At 37.4% G+C, this 22,017-nt stretch overlaps 2 protein-coding genes across 2 annotated transcripts; one reads left to right on the top strand and one right to left on the bottom strand.

Moving 5' to 3' along the window:
- The first annotated feature begins 288 nt into the window (after positions 1 to 288).
- LOC104226066 (pentatricopeptide repeat-containing protein At5g02830, chloroplastic) lies at positions 289 to 15,698 on the top strand. Its single transcript, XM_009777948.2, has 12 exons — positions 289 to 945; positions 1,359 to 1,446; positions 7,538 to 7,742; positions 8,466 to 8,573; positions 9,302 to 9,466; positions 10,138 to 10,728; positions 12,421 to 12,486; positions 12,606 to 12,686; positions 13,261 to 13,358; positions 14,339 to 14,546; positions 14,768 to 14,828; positions 15,131 to 15,698. Exons 1-12 carry the CDS (start codon positions 393 to 395, stop codon positions 15,478 to 15,480), a joined length of 2,574 nt encoding a protein of 857 aa, XP_009776250.1. The 5' UTR covers positions 289 to 392; the 3' UTR covers positions 15,481 to 15,698.
- A 243-nt stretch (positions 15,699 to 15,941) lies between these two features.
- LOC104226067 (DNA topoisomerase 6 subunit A) lies at positions 15,942 to 17,452 on the bottom strand. The gene has a single exon (XM_009777949.2). The coding sequence runs from the start codon at positions 17,344 to 17,346 to the stop codon at positions 16,084 to 16,086; it is 1,263 nt and encodes a 420-aa protein (XP_009776251.1). The 5' UTR covers positions 17,347 to 17,452; the 3' UTR covers positions 15,942 to 16,083.
- Between the last annotated feature and the right edge of the window lie 4,565 nt (positions 17,453 to 22,017).

Here is a 22,017-nt window from a genome sequence, read left to right as displayed (position 1 = left end):
AGTGCTTATAAATTAAGTGCTTATAAGCCAAAAGCCATAAGTTGGTCTCCCCCAACTTATCAAATTTCAGCTTATAAGCACTTTAAGTTTGACCAAAATATTTACTATTCTATTCCTAAAATATTTCTTTTTAAAACAAAACTCTTCGTATACCCAGTTCTTCGGCTGCATATTATTAATTTCAACACATTTATCCAAATATATAACTAATTATTTTTTAAATCAGTTTCAAACGGGCTGTTAGTCTTACCAAGCAACGGCTTAAGTACAGAGCATGTGCAAACACCTCCGCCTTTCAAATTCAATCCCAGAGACCAAAAAATTACAGCACTAACACCAAAAATCTTTTTAAAAATGCACTTCACATCCAACAGAAAAACGGTTGGCTAGGAATGAGAGAAGCGCTGGTGATTCTTCCATCTTCTTCCATTACTCTCCCGCCCAATTCCTCCCCTACTCCGCCACATCACCACCGCAGCGCCACCGCTAAGCCAAAGCCCAAACTCAAACCCAAGCGAAAGCCCATTCCTTCACCGTCTCAGCTCACTTCTCAGTCTCCACTTCTATCAACTCTGCGATGGGACTCTTCTTCACAAAGCCGTCACAGTCTCAAATATTATGCCGAATTGGCGTCGAAGCTAGCACAGGATGGGAGGTTCAATGATTCGTTGATGATCGCGGAGAGTGTTGTGGTTTCGGGAGTAAATGCGGCGGAATTTGCGGCTTTGTTGAATGCGAAGATTGTTTCTGATGGAATTGTTCGTTTACTTGAGGAAGGGAAGCTAAAGAGCGTAGTTGAGCTTTTGACGGGGGCGCAGAAGCTAGGGATTGAGCCGTTGAAGCTGTTTGATGGAGCTGCTATGAATGCGCTTTCTCGAGAGTGTAGACGGACTATGGAATGTGGTGAAATCGAGGAAGTTGTGAGCTTGATGGAAACACTTAAAGGTATAATTTTTGTGTTATGCTCATGATTTCAGATAAGTCTTCAAGTGTTATTTGCTAGAGGTTAAGTTATATCTACTGGTAAAGCTTCCTTAAAGTATGGGACTTGTGTTCTTGAAAATAAGACAAGTAAAGGTGACATGATGTTGTAAAAATTCCTTACACCAAAGCTTTGTATAATTTTAACTCTATTTGTTAATCTAAATTATGGACTTAAATGATCAATGTTTGAGTTTGTATCTCAAATTCCAACATTCGTTTGGTATATCTAATGTATCTAAAAAGGTGCAAAATGTTTGAAGTTTATAGATTTTTTGAATTGCATATGGCCAAAAATCTTTCTCCAAATAGGCTTGTGAAGTTTATTATAAATACATTGGCATTTTGATATATTTTATGATATGCTATTGCTTCAGGGTGTGGTATGCCAATTAAGGATTTGGTGAAGCCATCTGAGGTTATAAGACTTTGTATCAGCCAAAGAAAGCCAAATACAGCCGTAAGGTATTACCTTTCCAATTTGGCATGAATTTGAAATGTTCTTGATACGTAATGCTCCATTTGAGATGACTGCATAAAAATAAAATGTTTGTTTATCATAAATAACAAAACAGTTGTTTTTCATGAGTATGAAACAAGTAACTATCAGTAAGCGCTTTCCTTTGTCCTAATCTATGGTGCAACACCTCTTATGTCTTTATTTTGACAAACACCATGTGCCTAAGCATGTAACATATGCATTTTCCTATTACCTAGGTGGAGTACCTATATTTTTATTGTGTTTAGACTCTCTATCTGTGATGTGCTTAGTTGGCTCCGGTTTCCCAATCTTCACATAGACCTCTTAGAGTTGGGTTTTGGTTCAAATTCTCTTTGTCCTCTCAAATAACACAGTTCTTCGAATATATCTTGTAATGGCGACTTCACTAAGACAGTTTTCATTATTTTATTTATCTGAAATATTGTTTTGACATTTACCGAATGATTCTTGATAGCAGAGATTTGTTAGTTTTCCCACTATTTTCTTCTAAGGAGAACATATACATTTGTGGTCTTATTGAGTAATCAATCATCTAGAATGTTTGATTAATAGGTGGCATGTATAAAGATAACTTTGTAGTTCGTATGTTAAGGGACATTAGAACATAGAGATGAATGTGCACTCAAAGGTATGGTCTAGTGGTCAATGAAGTAGGAAAGGCCCTGGGAGGCTGGATTCAAATCCCAGCCGAAAGAAAAACATAGCGTGATTTCTTCCCATCTATAGTCTAGGTGGGAGAGTTATCCGGTAGCTATACTGGTAGGAGGTAAATCAAGGTGCACACAGGTGGACCCGGATACGACCACTTCTAAAACTTTAAAGTTGAATACATGTAAAGATTATGGTTTAAGACCAAAATGCACATTGGTACTTGGATATCTGTAGTAGATATGCTCCAGACTGTGGGTTTGAGACCTTTTTTCCCCAAATGTAAATAAGGAACATAATAGGACAAGATTTAGGACCTTTATCTACCATACTCTCCTTTTCTTGGCATTATATTGATGGTGCTTGTTGGTTCTCAAGCTCATCTCTTTTGGCGACATCAACTAGTTGAAATTAAGGTTGACTTGTTATTTTCAAGAGGTCCTTTTACCAGAGACTTGTATGATGGTGTCGGGTTAAGTATGCCTTTGATAGAATTTCTAGTTTCGGACAACTCCTAATTTGCCGCATATGACAACTTTTTAGTGTTGTAAAGAAATTGACCTGAATGGACTTATCAAAAGAATGAAATTGACCTGAATATAATAGTATGGATACAAAGGATTTATATAGCAACCCTAGCTATGTTGATGAGGCATAAGTGATACCCTAGCTATGTTGGTGTCTCTGGTCAACAGAACCTAGTGACAGAGGATTATACTCCGATTTGCATCCAGGAAGAGACTCCTTGTCTCGGTTGGTACAAAGATGAGGCTGCAGCAGCTGACTTGGGTAAATTAGACAACTTTGAGGAGGAAAACATCTCTCTGTGGATTCGCAAAAACACTTCGAAGGTATGTAAAATGTTGGGTATCAAGTATGTCGGTGCAGAGAGGGACATAATTGAGTTGCTACAGCGAATTGAGAGGAGGATGCAGGCTTACAGTAAAGCAAATTCCGTAAAGAAGTCTTCTGGTCAGAAACAAAAATTTGTCTATGAGGTAAAAAATTTGGAATTCGACATGAATTTTGCGGGTGGCTCTCAGGGAGAAGCGGGAAGGTTCTTACCATCGACTTCTTATGATGAATCTTAAAATTGTATCTTGGAATGTAAGAGGTTTGAATAATGCAAACGATCGACGCATGGTGAAGGATCTTCTCTTTAATTGGAAAGCAGACATTGTTTGTCTCCAAGAAACCAAATTAGATTCTTGTAATCACAAGCTGGTTGGACAACCAAAATTTGGAAGATGGACAAATTTTGCTTGTATTGATGCTGTTGGGACTAAAGGGGGTATAATCATTCTCTGGGACAAGAGGGACTGGGCAGGGTCTATTATCCTTAAGGGAAGCTTTTCCATCACCATTATGCTGTCAAACTTGCACTCGGGGGTATCATGGAGTTTGTCTGGTGTGTATGCGCCTACGAACAGAGTAGAAAGGAACCAATTATGGTCGGAATTGGTGGCTGTAAAGGGTCTTTATGAGGGACCTTGGGTGATTTGTGGAGATTTCAACACTACAAGGTTCCCTTGTGAAAGAAAGCATAGTTCGAGATTTGATAGAGGGATGCGGGAATTTTCTGAAGTCATTGAGGAATTGAATCTGATAGATCCTCCTTTATTTGGGGGAAAGTATACATGATCAAGAAATATCTCTTGCACAGTGGCTTCAAGAATTGACAGATTCTTGTTTTCTTCGGAGTGGGATAATCTCTTTTGCGTTATTAAACAGTCCACTCTTCCACGCATTGTGTCAGATCTCTGTCCTCTCATCCTGGAGTGTGGACAGTGGAGTAGAGGTGTTTCATATTTCAAGTTCGAAAATATGTGGATGGAACATCCAGATTTTGAGGACTTAGTTAACAACTGGTGGCGCTCTTTTGTCTTTGTAGGCAGTCCAGATTTTGTTTTTGCCAAGAAACTAAAGGAGTTAAAACTTAAGTTCAAAGAATGGAACAAATCCTCTTTTGGGCACTTGGAAAATAGAAAAGTGTGCATTCTGAACCAAATCTTGCAAATGGATCAACTTGCCGAAGAATCCCCTCCTTCGTATGATTTACTCCTTTCTAGAGCAAATCTTCAGATGGATCTTGAGGAGATTTTCAAACAGGAAGAGATTTCTTGGAGACAAAAGTCTAGGTGTCTATGGCTGAAGCAAGGGGACAACAACACGGGTTTTTTTCACAAGATGGCAAACTCGCACAGGAGATACAACCAAATTGACAAGCTGGAAGTGGGGGGAGTTTCTACTCAAAACAAAGATATCATCACAAATGAGATTCTTAGTTTTTATGAGGCACTTTACAGGGAGAATGAGCCTTGGAGACCACACTGGGAGTATCATAATGCCCCTTGTATCTCTAGTGATGAAAAGGAGAGGCTGCATAGAGCTTTTACAGAAGAGGAGATCTTATGCATCATTAAAAGTTGTGAAAGCGACAAAGCTCCACGACCGGATGGTTTTTCTATGGGGTTCTACAAAAGGTGTTGGCCGATTCTTAAAGATGATTTGTTGAATGCTCTCAACTATTTCCATAACCATGAGGTATTGGAGAGAAGTTTGAACTGTTCTTACATTGCTCTCATCCCTAAGAAAATTGGTGCAAAGGAACTTAAAGATTATAGGCCTATCAGTTTGATAGGCAGTTTCTACAAGATAGTCTCCAAAGCTTTGGCGAAAGTAGTGATTCCGAAGTTAATCAGCTCTTCTCAGATGGCTTTTCTCAGTGACAGGAACATTACTGATGCTGCTTTGATTGCTAATGAATGCTTGGATTCGCGGGTTAAGTTAGGAAAGCCGGGGATCATTTGTAAGCTTGACATAGAGAAAGCTTTCGACTATGTTAACTGGAAGTTTTTACTGGGTATGCTGAGTCAAATGGGTTTTAGCGACAAATGGATTAACTAGATGAGATTTTGCATTTCTTCGGTAAAATTTTCTGTTCTAATAAATGGTACTCCACGGGGTTTTTTCTCTTCACAAAGAAGACTTAGGCAAGGAGATCCGCTTTCTCCGTTTCTCTTTATTCTAGTCATGGAGGGGCTTAGCAACATGTTACGCAAAGCTTCACAAGTAAACTGGATTTCGGGCTTCCATGCAGACAATAGAGGCTTCGGGAATATTAAAATTTCTCACGTTTTATATGCTGATGACTCCCTAATTTTATGTGATGCGGAGGAACATCAGATCTTAATCTTGAGAATGATTTTGTCTTTGTTTGAATCGGTGTCGGGCTTGCACATAAACTTTTCAAAAAGTTCCATGTTTCCGGTGAATACTGTGCCAAATATCAGTCAACTTGCAACATTATTGCAATGCAACTGCGGTTCGTTTCCTACAAAATATCTGGGGTTACCTTCAGGAGCCAAATACAAATCAGTGTCAATTTGGAATGAGGTCCTTGAGAAGATGGAAAAAAGGTTGGCGAATTGGAAGAGACAATATCTCTCCCTGGGTGGTAGAATAACTTTAATCAACAGTGTGCTTGACGCACTACCCACTTACACCATGTCTCTATTTCCGACTCCTTCTTCAGTGTTGAAACACATGGAAAAATTAAGGAGAGATTTTCTTTGGAATGGCAATAAACTATCAAAGCCTATTTGCCTTGTAAATTGGAAAACAATCATCAAAGACAAAAGGAAGGGGGGGGGGGGTTTGGGAATTAAAAACCTTAAGAATCATAATGAAAGTCTTCTGATGAAGTGGCATTGGAGATTCAACATGGAGGAAAATGCACTTTGGAGGAGAACTTTGGTGGAAAAGTTTTCGTTGGACAATCCATGGCGCACCAAAGAGTCTAGAGTGCCTCATGGCACCGGTTTATGGAAACATATTAGAGGGCATTGGAACAAGTTTGAGTCAAACATGGGTTTTATTCTTGGCAATGGAAGGAAAATTAGGTTTTGGGAAGATGCATGGTTGGGTCATACGCCACTAAAAGACCAATTTTCAGATTTTTATAATCTATCCTTGCGTCACAATGGGGCAATTGCAGATTTCTATACATCGCAAGGCTGGAATTTGAGTCTTAGAAGGAATATTAATGATTGGGAAATGGAGAGGGTAGGCCTCTTGCTACAAATTCTAAGCAACACTGATTTGGATCACAACAAAATGGACTCTATCTGTTGGAAGGGTCACCCCAAGGGCATTTTTTCAGTTAAAAGCTGTTACAATATGTTGGGGTTTTGCAACAGTGAGTTATGGCCTTGGAAAAAAATATGGTACAAACATGGCACCTTTAAAGGTTTCTTGCTTCTCTTGGATTGTGGCTAAGGAGGCATGCCCCACAGAAAACAATCTCCAGAAGAGGGGTTTCAAGCTGTGCAGCAGATTTCCTTTATGTGAAGAACAATCTGAAAATGTTACCCATCTTTTTTTGCATTGCAAGGTTACAAGCTAGTTATGGAACATGTTCTTTTCAATATTTGGTATGTCTTGGACCATGCCTAACTCCATTTCAGAAATGCTGAAGTGCTGGACGAGGGAGGGTCCATGCAAGAAAGCTCAAAAGACCTGGAACACTGTTCCTCAAGTTATCTGGTGGTCATTTTGGCTTGAAAGAAATAGTAGAATTTTTGAAGGCAAAAGAAGAAATTTACAGTGCCTTAAACTTAATTGCATTTTGTTGATTGCTTTTTGGTTCAAACTGGCTTTTGCACCAGATGTAGATGATATTTTAGACGCAATTGCTGATTTGCACAATCTGTAATTACGCCTGTTGCACTGGCTTAGTGCAAATATTTATATAATATATTATTTACTCATCAAAAAAAAAAAATACTACCCATCAAAAAAATATATTCATCTCATATACCATCTCTGAGACATGCTCCAGGAAAGGTAGTTAGACTAGTGGCTTTTTCTGTTCTATACACTCTTTCCTGTGGGAGCCTCTTCAGTTGAACATAAGTAACTTGTCAATGACACAGTGATAGTTAGTATACTTTAGGCCTGCCTTCTTAGTATCTCTTGTAATGGGTTAGAAACTCTTTCTTCTTTTATGATCAAGGAATGGGTCAGAAACTTTTTTCATCTACGCTTAATTGCTTATGATTGAATTGAGGCGCTGAAAACTGAAAAGCAGACATGATGTACCTGCACAAAATGAATGATATTTATTACCAGGGCTGTTAGTTCGCTTAAACAGAAGCTCCGGATATCTTATGTTTAGTTGGTTGGTTCACTTTATCCTCCTGGTCTTGAACTTTGTTTGCTCCAGATACTTGTCAGTTTCCTGCATTCATTATCCAATTAATGGTTTCTTTTCTTTTGTGCTTGGAAATTCACTTCTCTTGGTTTTATAATGAATTGAGAAATGCTTTAAACAAAGTATTATCATAGAGGAAACCATGATTACCTGCCATGTCTTTACTGTGTAAGTTCAATCATGACTCTCTGCAGGTATGCACATATTTTTCCACATGTGGACATTATGTTCTGTACTGTAATTCTTGAATTTGGGAAGAAAGGCGATTTGGCGTCTGCTCTAACTGTCTTTGAAGCATCTAAGCAGAACCAGGACACCCCGAATTTGTATGTCTACCGCACAATAATAGATGTTTGTGGTCTTTGTGGTGATTACTTGAAGTCCAGGTCCATATATGAGGTATCGTATACCATTTTGAATCTCAGATAGACTGTTGCATTTAATAAATAAATCAGATTTCCTGTTACTCTATCCAAGACTTGATGCTGGCAATCAATAAATTACTCTTAGTTATCACAACAAAGGGGGTTACAGGTGATCCAATTCTGTGAGAAAGAAAACCTTGTCGATTCCCTAAGATTTTGTTGATAAATACTTATTGCGGAATCAGTTTCTTGTTATGAGTAATGAAGGGATTTGGAAAATAATATAGTTGTCTGGAGGCATGGGAATGGTGCATCACACATAGTAAAAGAAATTAGAATATCCTTGTCGTCATTCTAATTCCTTTATTTGTTTTTGCTTTTTTGTTGAATAACTAACTAACTAATTCACCCTTCTCTAAGAAGTTAAGCTTTTATTAAAGTTAGAGCTTGTAATTTGGAATGGAGTCGAACTTGATAGAGTTCTCAACTTTCAAGTTCGAGTCTCACTGTTACCTGGGATCAATTTATTTCCACCTGCGCAGCCCATAAAATAATTTGGCCTGCCCATAAGCTGGATTATCAAACACATAATCAAATAAACAAGCATCTCCTCTTTGACATTTTTTTACAGAATAGGAGGAGCTCATTATGTAACAAACTTATAAAGGAACAAGTAGGATGATCTTTTGCTTTTATTTTTGGTTGAAGTTGGCTTTATTCTTGGTTGATGCGTCTATAACATTAAATTTCAGTGCAGGGGTTAATTGCTAGCAAGTTTACACCAAACATTTATGTCTTCAACAGCCTCATGAATGTAAATGCCTGTGACTTGAGCTACACCTTGGATATATACAAGCAAATGCAAGTAAGCCTTTTCTTACTCTCTTTGTTTCGCACCACAAATCACACATACACAACATCAACAAGTCTAACTCGCATGCAGAAAAAGTCACATGTAAAAGGAGGTGCAGTGTCAAGTAATGAAGGGATAGATGCTCTTTACAAGTAATTTAGTTCCATTAGGTGAAATTTTCACTGCATAGATCTCCAGCACAGTCTTATTGTTGTATGATTAAAACCTTATCATTTCAATTTTTATTTTTAAAATATTAGGTGAAGTTTTCACTGTGTACCTCTAGTTGTTAGCACAGCCACTTAGGAAGTCTGTTTTACTTCTCCTTTCCATTAAGTTCCAGAGGGTTTGAGAAGCTGAGATGGACTGCTGTATAACACTCTTTTACTTCCTGACGTAATAAGGAGAATTTACCTTTTTATTCCTGCAAATCCTTTCCCTTTTCATCCCAAACAAATCCTGTGTATGATATAAATTTAGTTTTCTGCTGGCACAGGATGAATTTTGTTTTAATCTTCATTTTGTTTCTTAAATGCATCTGATGAAGGAATTTTGGCTAGTATTAAAGAATTCTAAAATGTAATGTTCTATTTATTTTTTTTCCTATTTTGCTCTCATTTGTGATTTGTAGTTGGGCATTGGATCTTGTTTCTTTATCACGATTTATCTATAATTGCGTTCTTGTTAGCTGAAAATACCAAGGAGGAGCATTTTTATTCACTTCATTTCTTGTCATTCAGAAACTAGGTGTTCCAGCTGATTTGACATCTTACAATATCCTTCTGAAGTCATGCTGTCTTGCTACAAGAGTTGATTTGGCCAAAGAAATATATGGGGAGCTAAAGCAATTAGAAATCGCAGGAACATTGAAATTGGATGTCTTCACATACAGCACTTTAATTAAGGTATAACTGGGCCTCCTAATTTAGCAAGAACCATGTTGAACATCTAAAATCTTGTGGATGGAATCCATTGCTTGATATCGCCCTTAACTAAAATTAAAAAAAGAAGACTTCCCAGCGTATTGCCACAGTGTAGGGTCTGGGTATATCGCCCATAACTATGAACAAAAAGTTGTGAAGTCTCATTCTTTCTGCAGTATAAAACTTGAGTGTGCTTCTCTGACAGAATATCTCACTTTACTATGTTCTACTAGAGGTAAGGGCTATATTAAATAATAAGGAAACAAAGAGAGGGATTCTTTTGAACATGGATCCATAGATTAGATAACACATTTACTGGTTTCACTATCCCCGAATCATTTTTGCACATCCAGGTAAAGCTGCTGTGTGATACTTTGTTGATTACATATTCACATCCTCTATATTTCTACACATAGTGAGAATGATGTTGAAAGTCTTAATATCTTTTTTATTTCAATTGGATTTTTGATGTAAAAGAAAATATCATGTTGCATGGATAGTTGGTCAAACTTGGTGGAAGACAATGTATGACTCAAGCAGAGCCACACACCCCTCGTACATACTCTTTTGACATGACATGGTGTTTATAAATGATACTTCTTGACTTATCAGGGAAAAAAAATATATTCACATTCTCTATTTTGATATCATAGGTATTTGCTGATGCAAAAATGTGGCAGATGGCACTTAAAATAAAAAGAGATATGCTATCAGCTGGTGTCATTCCCAATATTGTGACTTGGTCCTCGTTGATCAGTGCCTGTGCCAATGCAGGCCTGGTAGACCAAGCCATTCAGTTATTTGAAGAGATGCTTCAGGCTGGTTGTGAACCTAATTCACAATGTTACAACATTCTTCTCCATGCATGTGTTGAGGCCTGCCAATATGATAGGGCCTTTCGGCTATTCAGGTCCTGGAAGGAACAGGCACTGCAGAAGGAGAATTGTGAAGATTTAGGCAGCAACACAGATAATACGATTGATCTCTCCCCCACACTTATGGTCTCTGGTAGTATACCCAACTGCACTTCTGCTTCACCTCATGGACATTTCTCTAAAAGGATTCCATTTAGACCTACTACTTCGACCTATAATATTTTGATGAAGGCATGCGGGAGTGATTACTACCGAGCAAAAGCTTTGATGGAAGAGATGAAGAAAGTAGGTCTTTCTCCTAACCATATAAGCTGGTCTATTTTGATTGACATATGTGGAGGCTCAGGAAATGTAGAGGGTGCTCTGCAGGTACTGTAGTCTATTTCATCTACCAATAATAGGGACATGGCAGTTAGATCTTATTTAGCTGATCTTTTGTTTAAATGTTGCTCTGCACCAATCTAAGCCATCACATTGTGCAACTGTTGGAGTTCACTTCCCTCAGTTAGCATGCGGTAGTGCTATTTCTGTGATCTTACTTCTTATGGGGGTGATTCTGTTCTCGTTTCTTTACATTTGTGGTATAATGTGATAAGTATCATGAAGAGCATTTGGGACAAACAAATGACATGGCATCCTGTTAGATAGTCCCTTTACAGTTGTATGGCATCCTGTTAGATAGGCCCTTTGCAGTTCTATGGCATCATGTTAGATAGGCCCTTTGCAGTTTTGTACCTCCACTTTATATCTTACTTTACAAAATAATAAGAAATTTTATGTACCTCCACTTCCTATAAAACTTTTAAGCTGCTGAAGAGCAATGACATTAAATTACTAGGTCTCGAGCACCTCAATGACATGTCTTTTCCCTCTGCACCAGCAGTTGCTATCTGTTATACCTCTAATTCATCCAAATTCTGCTGTTCTTTTGGTTGGGTGGGCACTGGTTCTGAAGTCCATGCCCCTATGCAGATTGTTCAACCCCGAATGGAAAAGGAAGAAAGAGAAGACAAAAAGATCACCTTTTCTTTTGACTGTTTTGCCAATGTCTAACCAGTTCCGCTACGGCATGGGTTAATGGAGTGCTGATTGTCTTGGGAATTTGCTATAATGCCTCAAATATTTGAACCTTGCATGTACTAGTAGTGAAAAGATATTTTGTAGTATAAATAACTATTTGGTCTGCATATCTTACTAAATTTCATAGCTGCCTTATTGTGTGCTTGCTTTGAAGAAAGAAAGGTGGAACGTGGAGTTCAGTTAACTTTCTTAACTGCTACTATGACCCTGTTAGTATTTGACTTCTTTTGTTTACTCATTTCTCTAATCCTAACCTAGCTTTGCTCAGATATTTCTTGGGAGATTGACATGGTTCAAAAGATATGAATTTACACATTGCAACTGAATTAGTTATCATAGAGGACAAAAATGCGCATTGCAATTGAGATTCCTTTGCATGTTGTTTGGTTGGTTGCGAAATGTTATCTGCAATGAAAAAGAAGTTACATATTCAAGAGTTGTTTTTTCTTTTTTTTTTTTGCTTGCTTATTGTTAGCATGAGAAAAAGATTTTATTTTGCTTTCTTGAGTATTCAACATTCAATTACAGCTTAAGAAATTTCCAATTGAGATAGATTATAGATATTCACATTACATTAGAAAAGCACAAAAAACCTATATACATGTTATTGTAAATATTTAAAAAATAAATACTAACTTATAATACTATATTAAGAGGATTGTAAGCAAATTAGAGGTTTGATTACAATTGATGACTTCATTCACAAATGAATAGATGTGTTATTGAAATTTGGCTTTGAAAAAGGGATAAAAATTGGATCTTGTGCAAAGCACATTACTTGTTTCATCCAAAAGTGTAACACCTTTAGTATGCGGTTCCAACCTTTTAATGTATATATTAAAGTTAGAGTTATGTGCACGACATATAAAATTCTACAGAACACAACTCTATAAAAACTAGGTATGCAAAAAAAAAATGCAATTTTGTTATAGGGAAATCTTTTACAGCAATATGAATTACACCTGTTTCATGCAAATGCAGATTTTGAGATCCATGCGAGAGGCTGGTATTCAACCTGATGTGGTGACGTTTACAACAATTATCAAGGTTTTGAGCTTTCTTCTCTCTTAGTGGCACAATACTTCATGAACAGTTGATATGATGTTTATATAAATATGACTGATATGATAGATTCACATTTTGTATATTCTTTTTTCACTTAACAGGTTTGCGTGGAAACTAAAGATTTCAAGAGTGCATTTTCATTATTTGCAGCAATGAAAAGATATCAGATAAAACCAAATATGGTGAGTTAATTCGTCTAGGTTGCACTTAAAATGGCATTGATTTAATATCCACCTGAAATTACTTGATTTTTTTTGTATTTATACCTTTTGTTCCAAAATAACCAGTGTTATTAAAAGCCATCATTTTGTTGCCTTAAAGCAATGAAGCGATACGAAGCAAACTGTTGTTGCTTAATGGGCGGACCCATACCCTCTAGCGTTTCAAACAATGACGCAAAAAGGGATTTCAACTAGAGTCCTGCGTTGGATCTCACTTTTGTAGAGTTAATATCAGCATTATTGTATATTAGATGTTGAAGTGAGTTATTATTGTTGCAATTTATTTTTTATTGTACTAAATTCATAGATGTTTGATAGTTTTTAATTTCTTGTAACTTGTGCACTTCACTTCAAAGAAGGGTGTGCTACACTTCTCCCTTTTCGCTTTAAGCCTCAACACTTTGTTATTTTTCTGCTCTTTTTAGAACACTTGAAATACCTTTTTAGATGAATTAGGGCAGTTTTGTAACTGGGTGCTGTCATCTGACATCAACAAATTCATATACAGCTTTATAAACTCTATAACGCTTTGTAGGTCACATATAATACACTTCTTAGAGCTCGTAGTAGATATGGATCTCTGCAGGAAGTACAACAATGCTTGGCTATATATCAGGACATGCGGAAAGCAGGGTATGTAACTCGAAATATTTTTAGGCTTAATGTCCCTTTTCTTATACTTTGATGTTCCATTGGAAACTTAGATATTCCATTTCGGGATGGGTGTTTGCTGTTGATCACTGCTTATGGTTTTCTTTCAAAATTTTACTGCACTCTTCTTTCCCTTTGTGATGGAATAAATGGGCGACATAGCCTGCTCCAAACAAAATAAATAGAAAGGACACTAAGACAGCGGAAAGTGTAAGAATCGAGGGAAAAAAGAAAAGAAAGAAAAGCTGGTCATCTTGAAGCAGTAATGATCAGCTCTAAAAGCCATTTGCTAGTGCAGACTCACTCCTGTGACCTTGCGATGGAAATCCAATTTGGTTTATTGAACCACATGGAATCCTTAACAGCAGGAAATCCTTTGATTCCCTAAAAACTAAGGGCAACATCGTTCCCAAAAGTTATCCTTGACGGCAAGGTCATCTGCGGTTATACTTTTCTCCTCAAATTGACTTGAAATAGCATTGTCAAGGAGCTGGGTGCATGTGGGGCTGTTGACCTTGGATTTAGTTCAATTTCCATTTTGGATTTTGAATCGATGAACTCGAGAGTGTTGGTATGTGAAAATGCAATTATCAAGTTCAAGGGGGTCCTGAGATAAACGGGAAATGAATCAGAGGGAGGTATGTGAAATTCATGCTTGGGAGGTGGAGGTGTAGTGGAGGAGGTTGAGACACCGTTTCCTGGTGGGACATCTTGGTTTGTTCTTTATTTAGTTTAAGGTACAAGGATGATGGTCCCGATTAATATCATTAAGTAGCTTTTCATTGTTTATTTATTTTCTACAGCATATGTAGAGCGTGCACAAGTTTTAGTTAGGAGGCACTTTTATATCTCCTTTTTTTCCTATTCTTTTTTCTTTTTTGGATATGATTTTGTACCATTGGGTTACCATTGGTCTAGGAACTTCAATATTCTCTTCATTTACAACAAATAAAACATTGCAGGTATAAACCCAATGATTACTATCTCAAGCAACTAATTGAGCAGTGGTGTGAAGGAGTAATCCAAAATGGCAATCAGAGGAAAGGCTACTTCAGCTCTCGCAATAGATCCGGTTTAGAGCCTGAAAGTATGATTCTAGAGAAAGTTGCGGAACACTTGCAGAAGGATAATGCAAATAGTGTATCCATTAATCTTCGTGGGCTTAGTAAGGTAAATATAATATCCAGCTAAATATTCGCACAAAAGATTTCTGGAAAAAGCAAATTAAACACACATCTCTTGGTCTGCCATTGTGATCTTATCATTTTATCGAAATATCATTATCTTGTCTGGAGGATGTCTGTCTTATACAACCATCTGATCTTTCCGTAGACTTTCATGGTTTAACGTATTCTCTTGATTTATCCCATCAAATTTTTGCATACTGACAGGTTGAAGCTCGGATTGTGGTTCTAGCAGTTTTGAGAATGATCAGAGAGAAGTACACTGCAGGTGAGAAAATGGACGAACTCAAAAGATCTAGCCTTTTTACCTTCAGTGTCTCAGAATATTCACTTTAGAGAGGGTTGGGTCCTTGCGGAGTAAATTACACCAAGGACTCTACCATAAGCTCTTTGATTTTTTTGATAAGTACTATATGCCATTTGATAACATATGCCTTTTACTACGATTTGATTGGCCAAATGGTGCATTTCGGCATACTTGTGGTCATGTCAGCAGTCCATATAGCACAAAGATCCATCGTGTCCCATTCAATTTAGAAATATCAATATTGTGGTTGGATATGGTTGCAGGAGATTCAATTAAAGATGACGTGCAAATCTTTCTAGGAGTCCAAGAAGTAGGCATACGTGCTGTCAGACAAGAAAGTGTAGTTAAGGAAGCAGTAATCAAACTTTTGCAACATGATTTGGGACTTGATGTAATTTCAGCAACATCAAGAATTGGAAATGACAGAAACCAGGATGGGGTAAACCATCTGGAAAAGTGTTCAAACATGGAAGAACATGCAGAAAGAGGTATTTTACGAGCAAATATGCACTCTCCAACTAGGCGACCAGCGGTTTTGCAAAAATTGAGGATACCTAAGGAATCACTGCAGTCCTGGCTAACAAGAAGATTAGATGCTTCTATAGTGCAATGATGATGAGAAACATAGTGTATAAAAGTTTCTGAACTCGTGTTTTTTGTAGAGTTCTTTGATCTTTATTCTTTTAGCTACTGAATAGCATTGTACACTTGACAACACCAGTATACCACATGTGCTGAAAACTTCACCCTTTACCATCAAAGTGTAAACAGAACAGAAGAAAAATGACATCTCTCAACCTGTAAAATAACATGTGTTCTTATTCTTGTGCTCGTGGTGCCTCTCTCATTAATATTTGGATTTTTTGTAGTAGTCACATAATATATATAGCTGGTTAATATCATTCCAATTATGCTTCCAAAAGCTCTTGGTTGGTGCATTATATTGGCATATATTAGAGAGCAAAAGCATCCCATTCACTAACAAAATACATAAACCAAGCTATGTCTAACTCTAACTCTGAACTAAAACAATAATAAAGGAAGACACAAATCTTAGAGAAGAATGAGATCAAGTTCCGGGTAAACAAAAGCTGAACTCTAATTTGATGAAAATTTGATATCAACAAAAAGTAAACCATACAACAAAATTCAAGTAACTAAACAACGAGATACAATTCACCATACAAGCTAGAGCTGCCATAACAGACTGTAACCCTCATAGCCAATCCTGTTCTTGCAGCTTCAATGGCAAATACACTTCAGATAGATACTGAAACCCGAACGAGCTCAACGCTTGAATCTCAGCCTTTTGCTTAGTCTTCACCATTAAATTTAACTCCTCAACCCAAGCTGGATTCTTCTTCACAAAGTCCTCCTCCAACAAATCCTTCCCTGTCTTAATATCCTGTTCAGTCATTGGCAACCTACATTGCTCCGGTATCTTATACTTATCCAAATCACTCGGCCTAATTCCCAACCACTTGATATCCGGTGTAGTCAAATTTGCACTATCATATGACATATTCTTCGATCCACAACCATATACTGACAAAATCTTTAACCCATAAGGATCACTATCCACCAATGCTAGAACAGGCAAATTCAGCTCCATTTTCATCTTTCTCAAAAACAATCTAGTTGCCACATCCGGTTGTCCCTTTGCAGTCACAATTATACAAGGAAATCGATTATAAAACCGATCTTCAGCCAACCTCATATAAGCAGCATCCTTTTCAACCAACAAAATGAACAACGCATCACTCTGCATATCCCCAACCCTATCAATATTTGGAGGAATAGCTTTCCCTCCCATTCCCATTTTCGTACAATCAATCATATCACCATCATCACTAAAAATTAACCTACCAACAACCACTCCTTTTTCAGCTGCAACCACATTAAGACTAGATCTAGTACATCCCAATATACAAGACACATCATCTAAAACAGTATCAGATTGTGTTTGATCTTGAAACAGCTTAACATCAGTATAAAACAGATCACGCTTAGTAACATGGATGTTTTTTGTGCAAAGCTGGTGGATGAGCTGAAGGATTCGAGTGGTGATTGTTGTTTTACGGACAGTGGACACGTTGCTGAAGGCGCGGATAGAGGATTTGTCTTTGAGAATGATGCGGTCAAGTTCAGGGACGTAGAGTTGATTAGCCGAAGAACGAGAAGGGACGTTGAAAGAGAAGCCTTCGCCGGCGAGGATGGAACGAGCGAGGTTAAGCATTACTGATCCAATATTGTATTGTACCTCGTCGATTGGGAGGTCGGTGACTTCACGGCAGGTGGTGGAGAGGCCAACATCGGCGAGGGTTGGGGTTTTGGAACTGGAGGCGGCGGAGGAGGCCTTGAGGTTTTTTAGGGTTTGGAGGATGACGGAATCGGGTTTTAGCTTGGATTTGAAAGGGAGGGCGTCGGAATCGGAGTCGGAGTCGTGGGCTGCTCGCCGGCGTTTCTTCTTGTCCGCCATTAGTGACAGTGATTACGGCGGCGTTAGTGGATAACTGGAATTGAAAGAAGCGGGAAAGAAATAGGTATTTGTCTCGCTCATACACAACTTATGCAAAATGTTGCTAAAGTCAGGGGTCGTAATGCAAATAATAGTAATGTTGGGATTATAATGTATACATTATTTTTGTTGGATAATTAATTAGTCCACAATAAGAGACCATTTTACCTTTTTATTTGGTCCAAAATAAGTGTTCAGTTACATAATCAAAAAGAAATTAATTTTATTTTTCCAAAATTTGCCCTTATTTACATATTCTAATGTGTCAAAGTAACAATTAATTAAGATTAATTTAGTGAATACATATTTTTTTAGGTTTTCGTATTTTCTTAATGGGTATGTCAAAGATAAAATGGTCACTTTTTGTGGACCGGAGAGAGTAATATATTACAAATTAGTATACAATGTGTAATCTAAAATATGTGTTTATTTTTCAGACATCATAATAATTTGTTTACTTTTTTTTTTTTGGTCGAAAGTAATTTTTTTAATTCAACTAGTTATAATATACACCACGTGCACTTTTTGACTCAAGTAGCAGGTCTCAAGAATAACCAAAAAATAAGAAGCTATACAACCATAATGTTGCCTATTCAAGACCACTGGAGAAAATGTGAATCTTTTCTCTGTCCTATTTGCTATAAACTACAAATTAGGATAACTATTCAGTGTATTTTTATATAGGTCTCCATTTGCATTTTTGTTGACCTGTTATATGCACTTGGATTATAATGTCTTTAGCTTTGTCCTCGGCCTCCCTTCTCTGGCTTTCAAATTTTCTGTTATTCCTTTCCATCCAGATATGATACACCACTGTGGCAAAAACAATCCCTGGGATTGTTTTCCTTGGGTTCCTACTATTGGCATTGGTTGATAACCAATTCACTTCAGATTCCCAGTTTGTGATGTTTCTTTGGTATTTTAGCATATCAGCATTCATTTTCACAAGTTTTTTAAGTATTGGCATTCAAAGAACAGGTGACCATGTGTTTCTTCAATATCTCTTTCACATAGTATACATGATTGGGGAACCTAAATTCCCCATTTTGCGAGCCTGTCAATAGTAGCTAGTCTTTGTTGTACTGCCATCCATAATATGAACTGGTGTTTTGGCAGGATTCCTATCAACATATCTAGTGATTTCCATTGGACGTTGGGATAACTTGGCATAGAATATATATAAGCCTTCTTGATGCTGAATCTTCCATCAGACACAAGAGAGTTTATCACTGTTAGATCAGATGCCCACCATTCTCTAGCATAGAATGTTTTCCTTACTAACCAGCTCGCCTGCTTTGGAGCAGTCATAATAGCAACATCATTATATTTTATGTAGTGACTATGGATCCACCTAATTCATAATTTATCTTTTTTTTGCCATTATAGCCCATAGGAGTTTGGTTAGTGCAGCCTTATTCCATAATTCATAGTTGATGATGTTTAGACCCCTAGCAACTTTTGGTTTGTATAGAGTTTCCCAAGCAACCAGAGCTTTATTAGAGTTGTCATGTACTCCGGTCCACAGGTAACTCCTACAAATGCTATTAACAATCTTGATGACCTTCTTTGGAATTAAAAATACATGCGCCCAATAGGTCTGCATTTTAAATAAAACACTCTTAATGAGTTATAGTCTTCCAACATAGGATAGAAACTCCGAAGTCCAGCTTCTAATCCTATCTACAATCTTCTCAATTAATCGCATGCACTGATAAATTGTGAGCTTCTTTGTGGACAGAGGAACTCCAAGGTACTGGAATGGAAGAGTACATAGAGTTAGGTATATCTCAGATATCATTTTTTCTTTGAAGGCCACAGGCACCCCTGCTATATATAAGGAACTCTTTTTCAGGTTTGCTTTAAGCCCGGAGACAGCAGAAAAATGTTCAAATGCTCCGATCATTAGCTTCATAGATGTTTCATCTGCCCTACAACACATCAGTAGATCATCAGCAAAGCAGATGCGCAGAACTTGTAGCTTTGCACACTTAGGATGAAAGTTAAAGTCAGGATTCTGGATGAGTGTCTTTAGGGATCTGTTGAGGTATTCCATTGCCAGCACAAACAAATATGGAGACATTGGGTCTCCTTATATTAACCCTTTTTTTGCTTCAAATCTATTAGTTAAGCCACCATTTAGTAATAATATGTAACTAACAGTTGTTACATATTCCATGATCAGGGTTACCAGTTTGTAGGAGATCCCAAACTCTAGTAATATTGTTCTCAAAAAGCTCCATTCTACTGAGTCATATGCTTTCCTGATATCAACCTTGATCATGCATCTAGGGAGACTGCTTTTTGAGTATAGCCCTTAATCAGCTCATGTACCATTATAACATTGTCAAGTATGTTCCTACCTTCAATGAAGGCAGATTGTGAAGGCCCTACTAATATATCAACAACTAGTTTGAGCCTAGATGTTAGTACCTTAGCAATGATCTTATATAATGTAGAGCAACATGCAATAGACCTAAATTCCTTGACATAAGTAGGATTCTGAACTTTGGGTATCAAAGTGACTATCGTACAATTTATTTCTTTCAACAACTTGCCAGTCTCAAAGAGTTTTAGAACTGCTTCTGTGACCTCCTCACCAATAATTGGCCAGAATTCTCTGAAGAATTCAGCAGGGTATCCATCTATACCAGGTGCCTTGTCACAAGGGAGATTTTGCACACCATGAGCTATTTTCTCAGATATTACAGGCTTTAAGAGTTGCTACTGCTGATTCATGGTTAGACAAGGGCCATTTCTAACTATATTTATATCAATGCTTGGTAATTCATTGGCTACTTCACCAGTAAGTGCTGAAAAAACTAAGTGAACTCCTGCTGTACCTGTTTAGGCTCAAAATTTTTGATTTGTTGTTCATTGTAAATACATGTTACCTTGTTCCTTGCTTGTCTGGCTCTCATAAGCATGGAAGTACTTGGAATTGGAGTCACCTAATTTGATCCAGGTAGCCCTGGATTTCTGTCTCAATAATTGTTCTTGTACTGCTTCCATTTCTCTATAAGACCCAATGTCCTTCTTTCCTCCTCAATCAGTGAGTTATTAAAGTAGTCTTCATTATGTTTGCCCTGTATCTCCTTAAGTGTTTCTCTCAGTTGAATTAGTTTCTTATCAACTGAAGAGTGTTCCTGTTGAAGGCCTCTAGTATGCGTCTCCACTAGCTTTAACTTCCTCCATATTGAGTACATTGTATATTCTTGAATCTGCTGACTCCATATAGCCTGCACCATCTCTTTGTATTCTTGTAGCTGCATCACTGTAGACAGAAGTCTAAATGGTTTTTTCACTCTCATCATGGTAACATCTGTGGTTATCATTATAGGTGAATGGTCTGAACAACCTGGTAACATGTGGATAACTTCCACACCATTATACTGTTAAAACCAATCAGCATTCCCAAACACACAGTCTATGTGGCTATAAATTTTGATGTTTGCATCCATCTTGTTACTTCATGAGAACTTGCAGCCTCTCTTAGTGATTTGCCCCACACCAATGTCATCAATACACTTTTGAAAGTCAGTTATCTCTGTTTGATGAATTGGGATTTCATTCGGTCTATCTTCTACATGCAACACACTATTGAAATCACATATTATAAGCCAAGGTCCATTAGTCTGTATGTTCCTCAGGCTTCTCTAAAGTGGGATTCTGTCATGAATAATGTGCAATCCATATATAAAAGTTATATAGCTGGAAAAGGATGAATTATTATCAATGACAAAGTTGTATCATCTGATCAGAGCAATCCAACACTATGACTTTAACATTTGCCACTTTCCATCCTATCCAAAATCTACCATTTGGTGCATAGGCATAGTTGTCGTTGAAGTTCCAATCTATACCAACCTTCCTCTGTATTGCTTTTGCTCTTTGTTGTTTAGCTCTGGTCTCCAAGCAAGCTATCATATCTACTTTATTCAACAACAAGAACTTTTTGAATTTTCGTTGCTTGTAGGACTTATTCAGTTCTCTTATATTCCAGGAGACAATGATCATGGAGGATTATGAGGAATAGGACTGGTTCTCTCAGCTGTACTTTGAGCTTCATCTCTACTAGAAGATAGTCCCTATTGACTATTGTTTGATGGCCTTTCCAGGACTGTTAAGGGTGCAAACGGATTCCTTCTAGCTAATTCCTCATAGTAGGCATAACCAGAAGAAAAAAGTGAATTGATCCAGTTGAGGCATTCTTGATTGATTGAGACAAAACGATTCCCTCAATACAGCTTAACTCCGTGATATCCTTATGGCTCTTCTTACCAGCTGATCCTTGAATAACCACAGCCTGTTTACCTCGATTAGTCACTTGTATCTCTACTGTTGGCTCCTGTTGTACAGGTTCCTCTTGAGGCAGAACATTTGTTGTGTTATTTCCTATGTCATTTGGTTTTGGTTTCTATTCCATTCTTGTCTTCTTTTTCCTTTTTCTTTTATGCTGTTTTGGGTCCTCCTCCTGTTGTATGGCTTGTTGGCAATCACCAGTACTATGCTAATTTGTTTACTTTTATTTACTATATAAAGGTTGGCATTGTCATTTTAGTATTTGTAGTCCATGTATTATTAATACTGACTATTCTGCATAAAATAATATATATTCTTACAACTTATGCGGGT

This window comes from Nicotiana sylvestris, chromosome 7 (assembly GCF_000393655.2).
Source record: "Nicotiana sylvestris chromosome 7, ASM39365v2, whole genome shotgun sequence".
In the NCBI taxonomy this organism is placed as follows: domain Eukaryota; kingdom Viridiplantae; phylum Streptophyta; class Magnoliopsida; order Solanales; family Solanaceae; genus Nicotiana; species Nicotiana sylvestris.
Note: the sequence above shows the minus strand (reverse complement) of the source record. Positions and strands in the feature narration are given on the sequence as shown.

What these genes read in the sequence shown, in the direction of transcription:
- LOC104226067 (XM_009777949.2), bottom strand. Translation starts at nt 17,346, where the DNA reads ATGGCGGACAAGAAGAAACGCCGGCGAGCAGCCCACGACTCCGACTCC.
- LOC104226066 (XM_009777948.2), top strand. Translation starts at nt 393, where the DNA reads ATGAGAGAAGCGCTGGTGATTCTTCCATCTTCTTCCATTACTCTCCCG. An exon ending in ATCTTCGTGGGCTTAGTAAG is followed by an intron (nt 14,547 to 14,767) that starts GTAAATATAATA and finishes GCATACTGACAG; the next exon opens with GTTGAAGCTCGGATTGTGGT. An exon ending in CAGAGAGAAGTACACTGCAG is followed by an intron (nt 14,829 to 15,130) that starts GTGAGAAAATGG and finishes ATATGGTTGCAG; the next exon opens with GAGATTCAATTAAAGATGAC.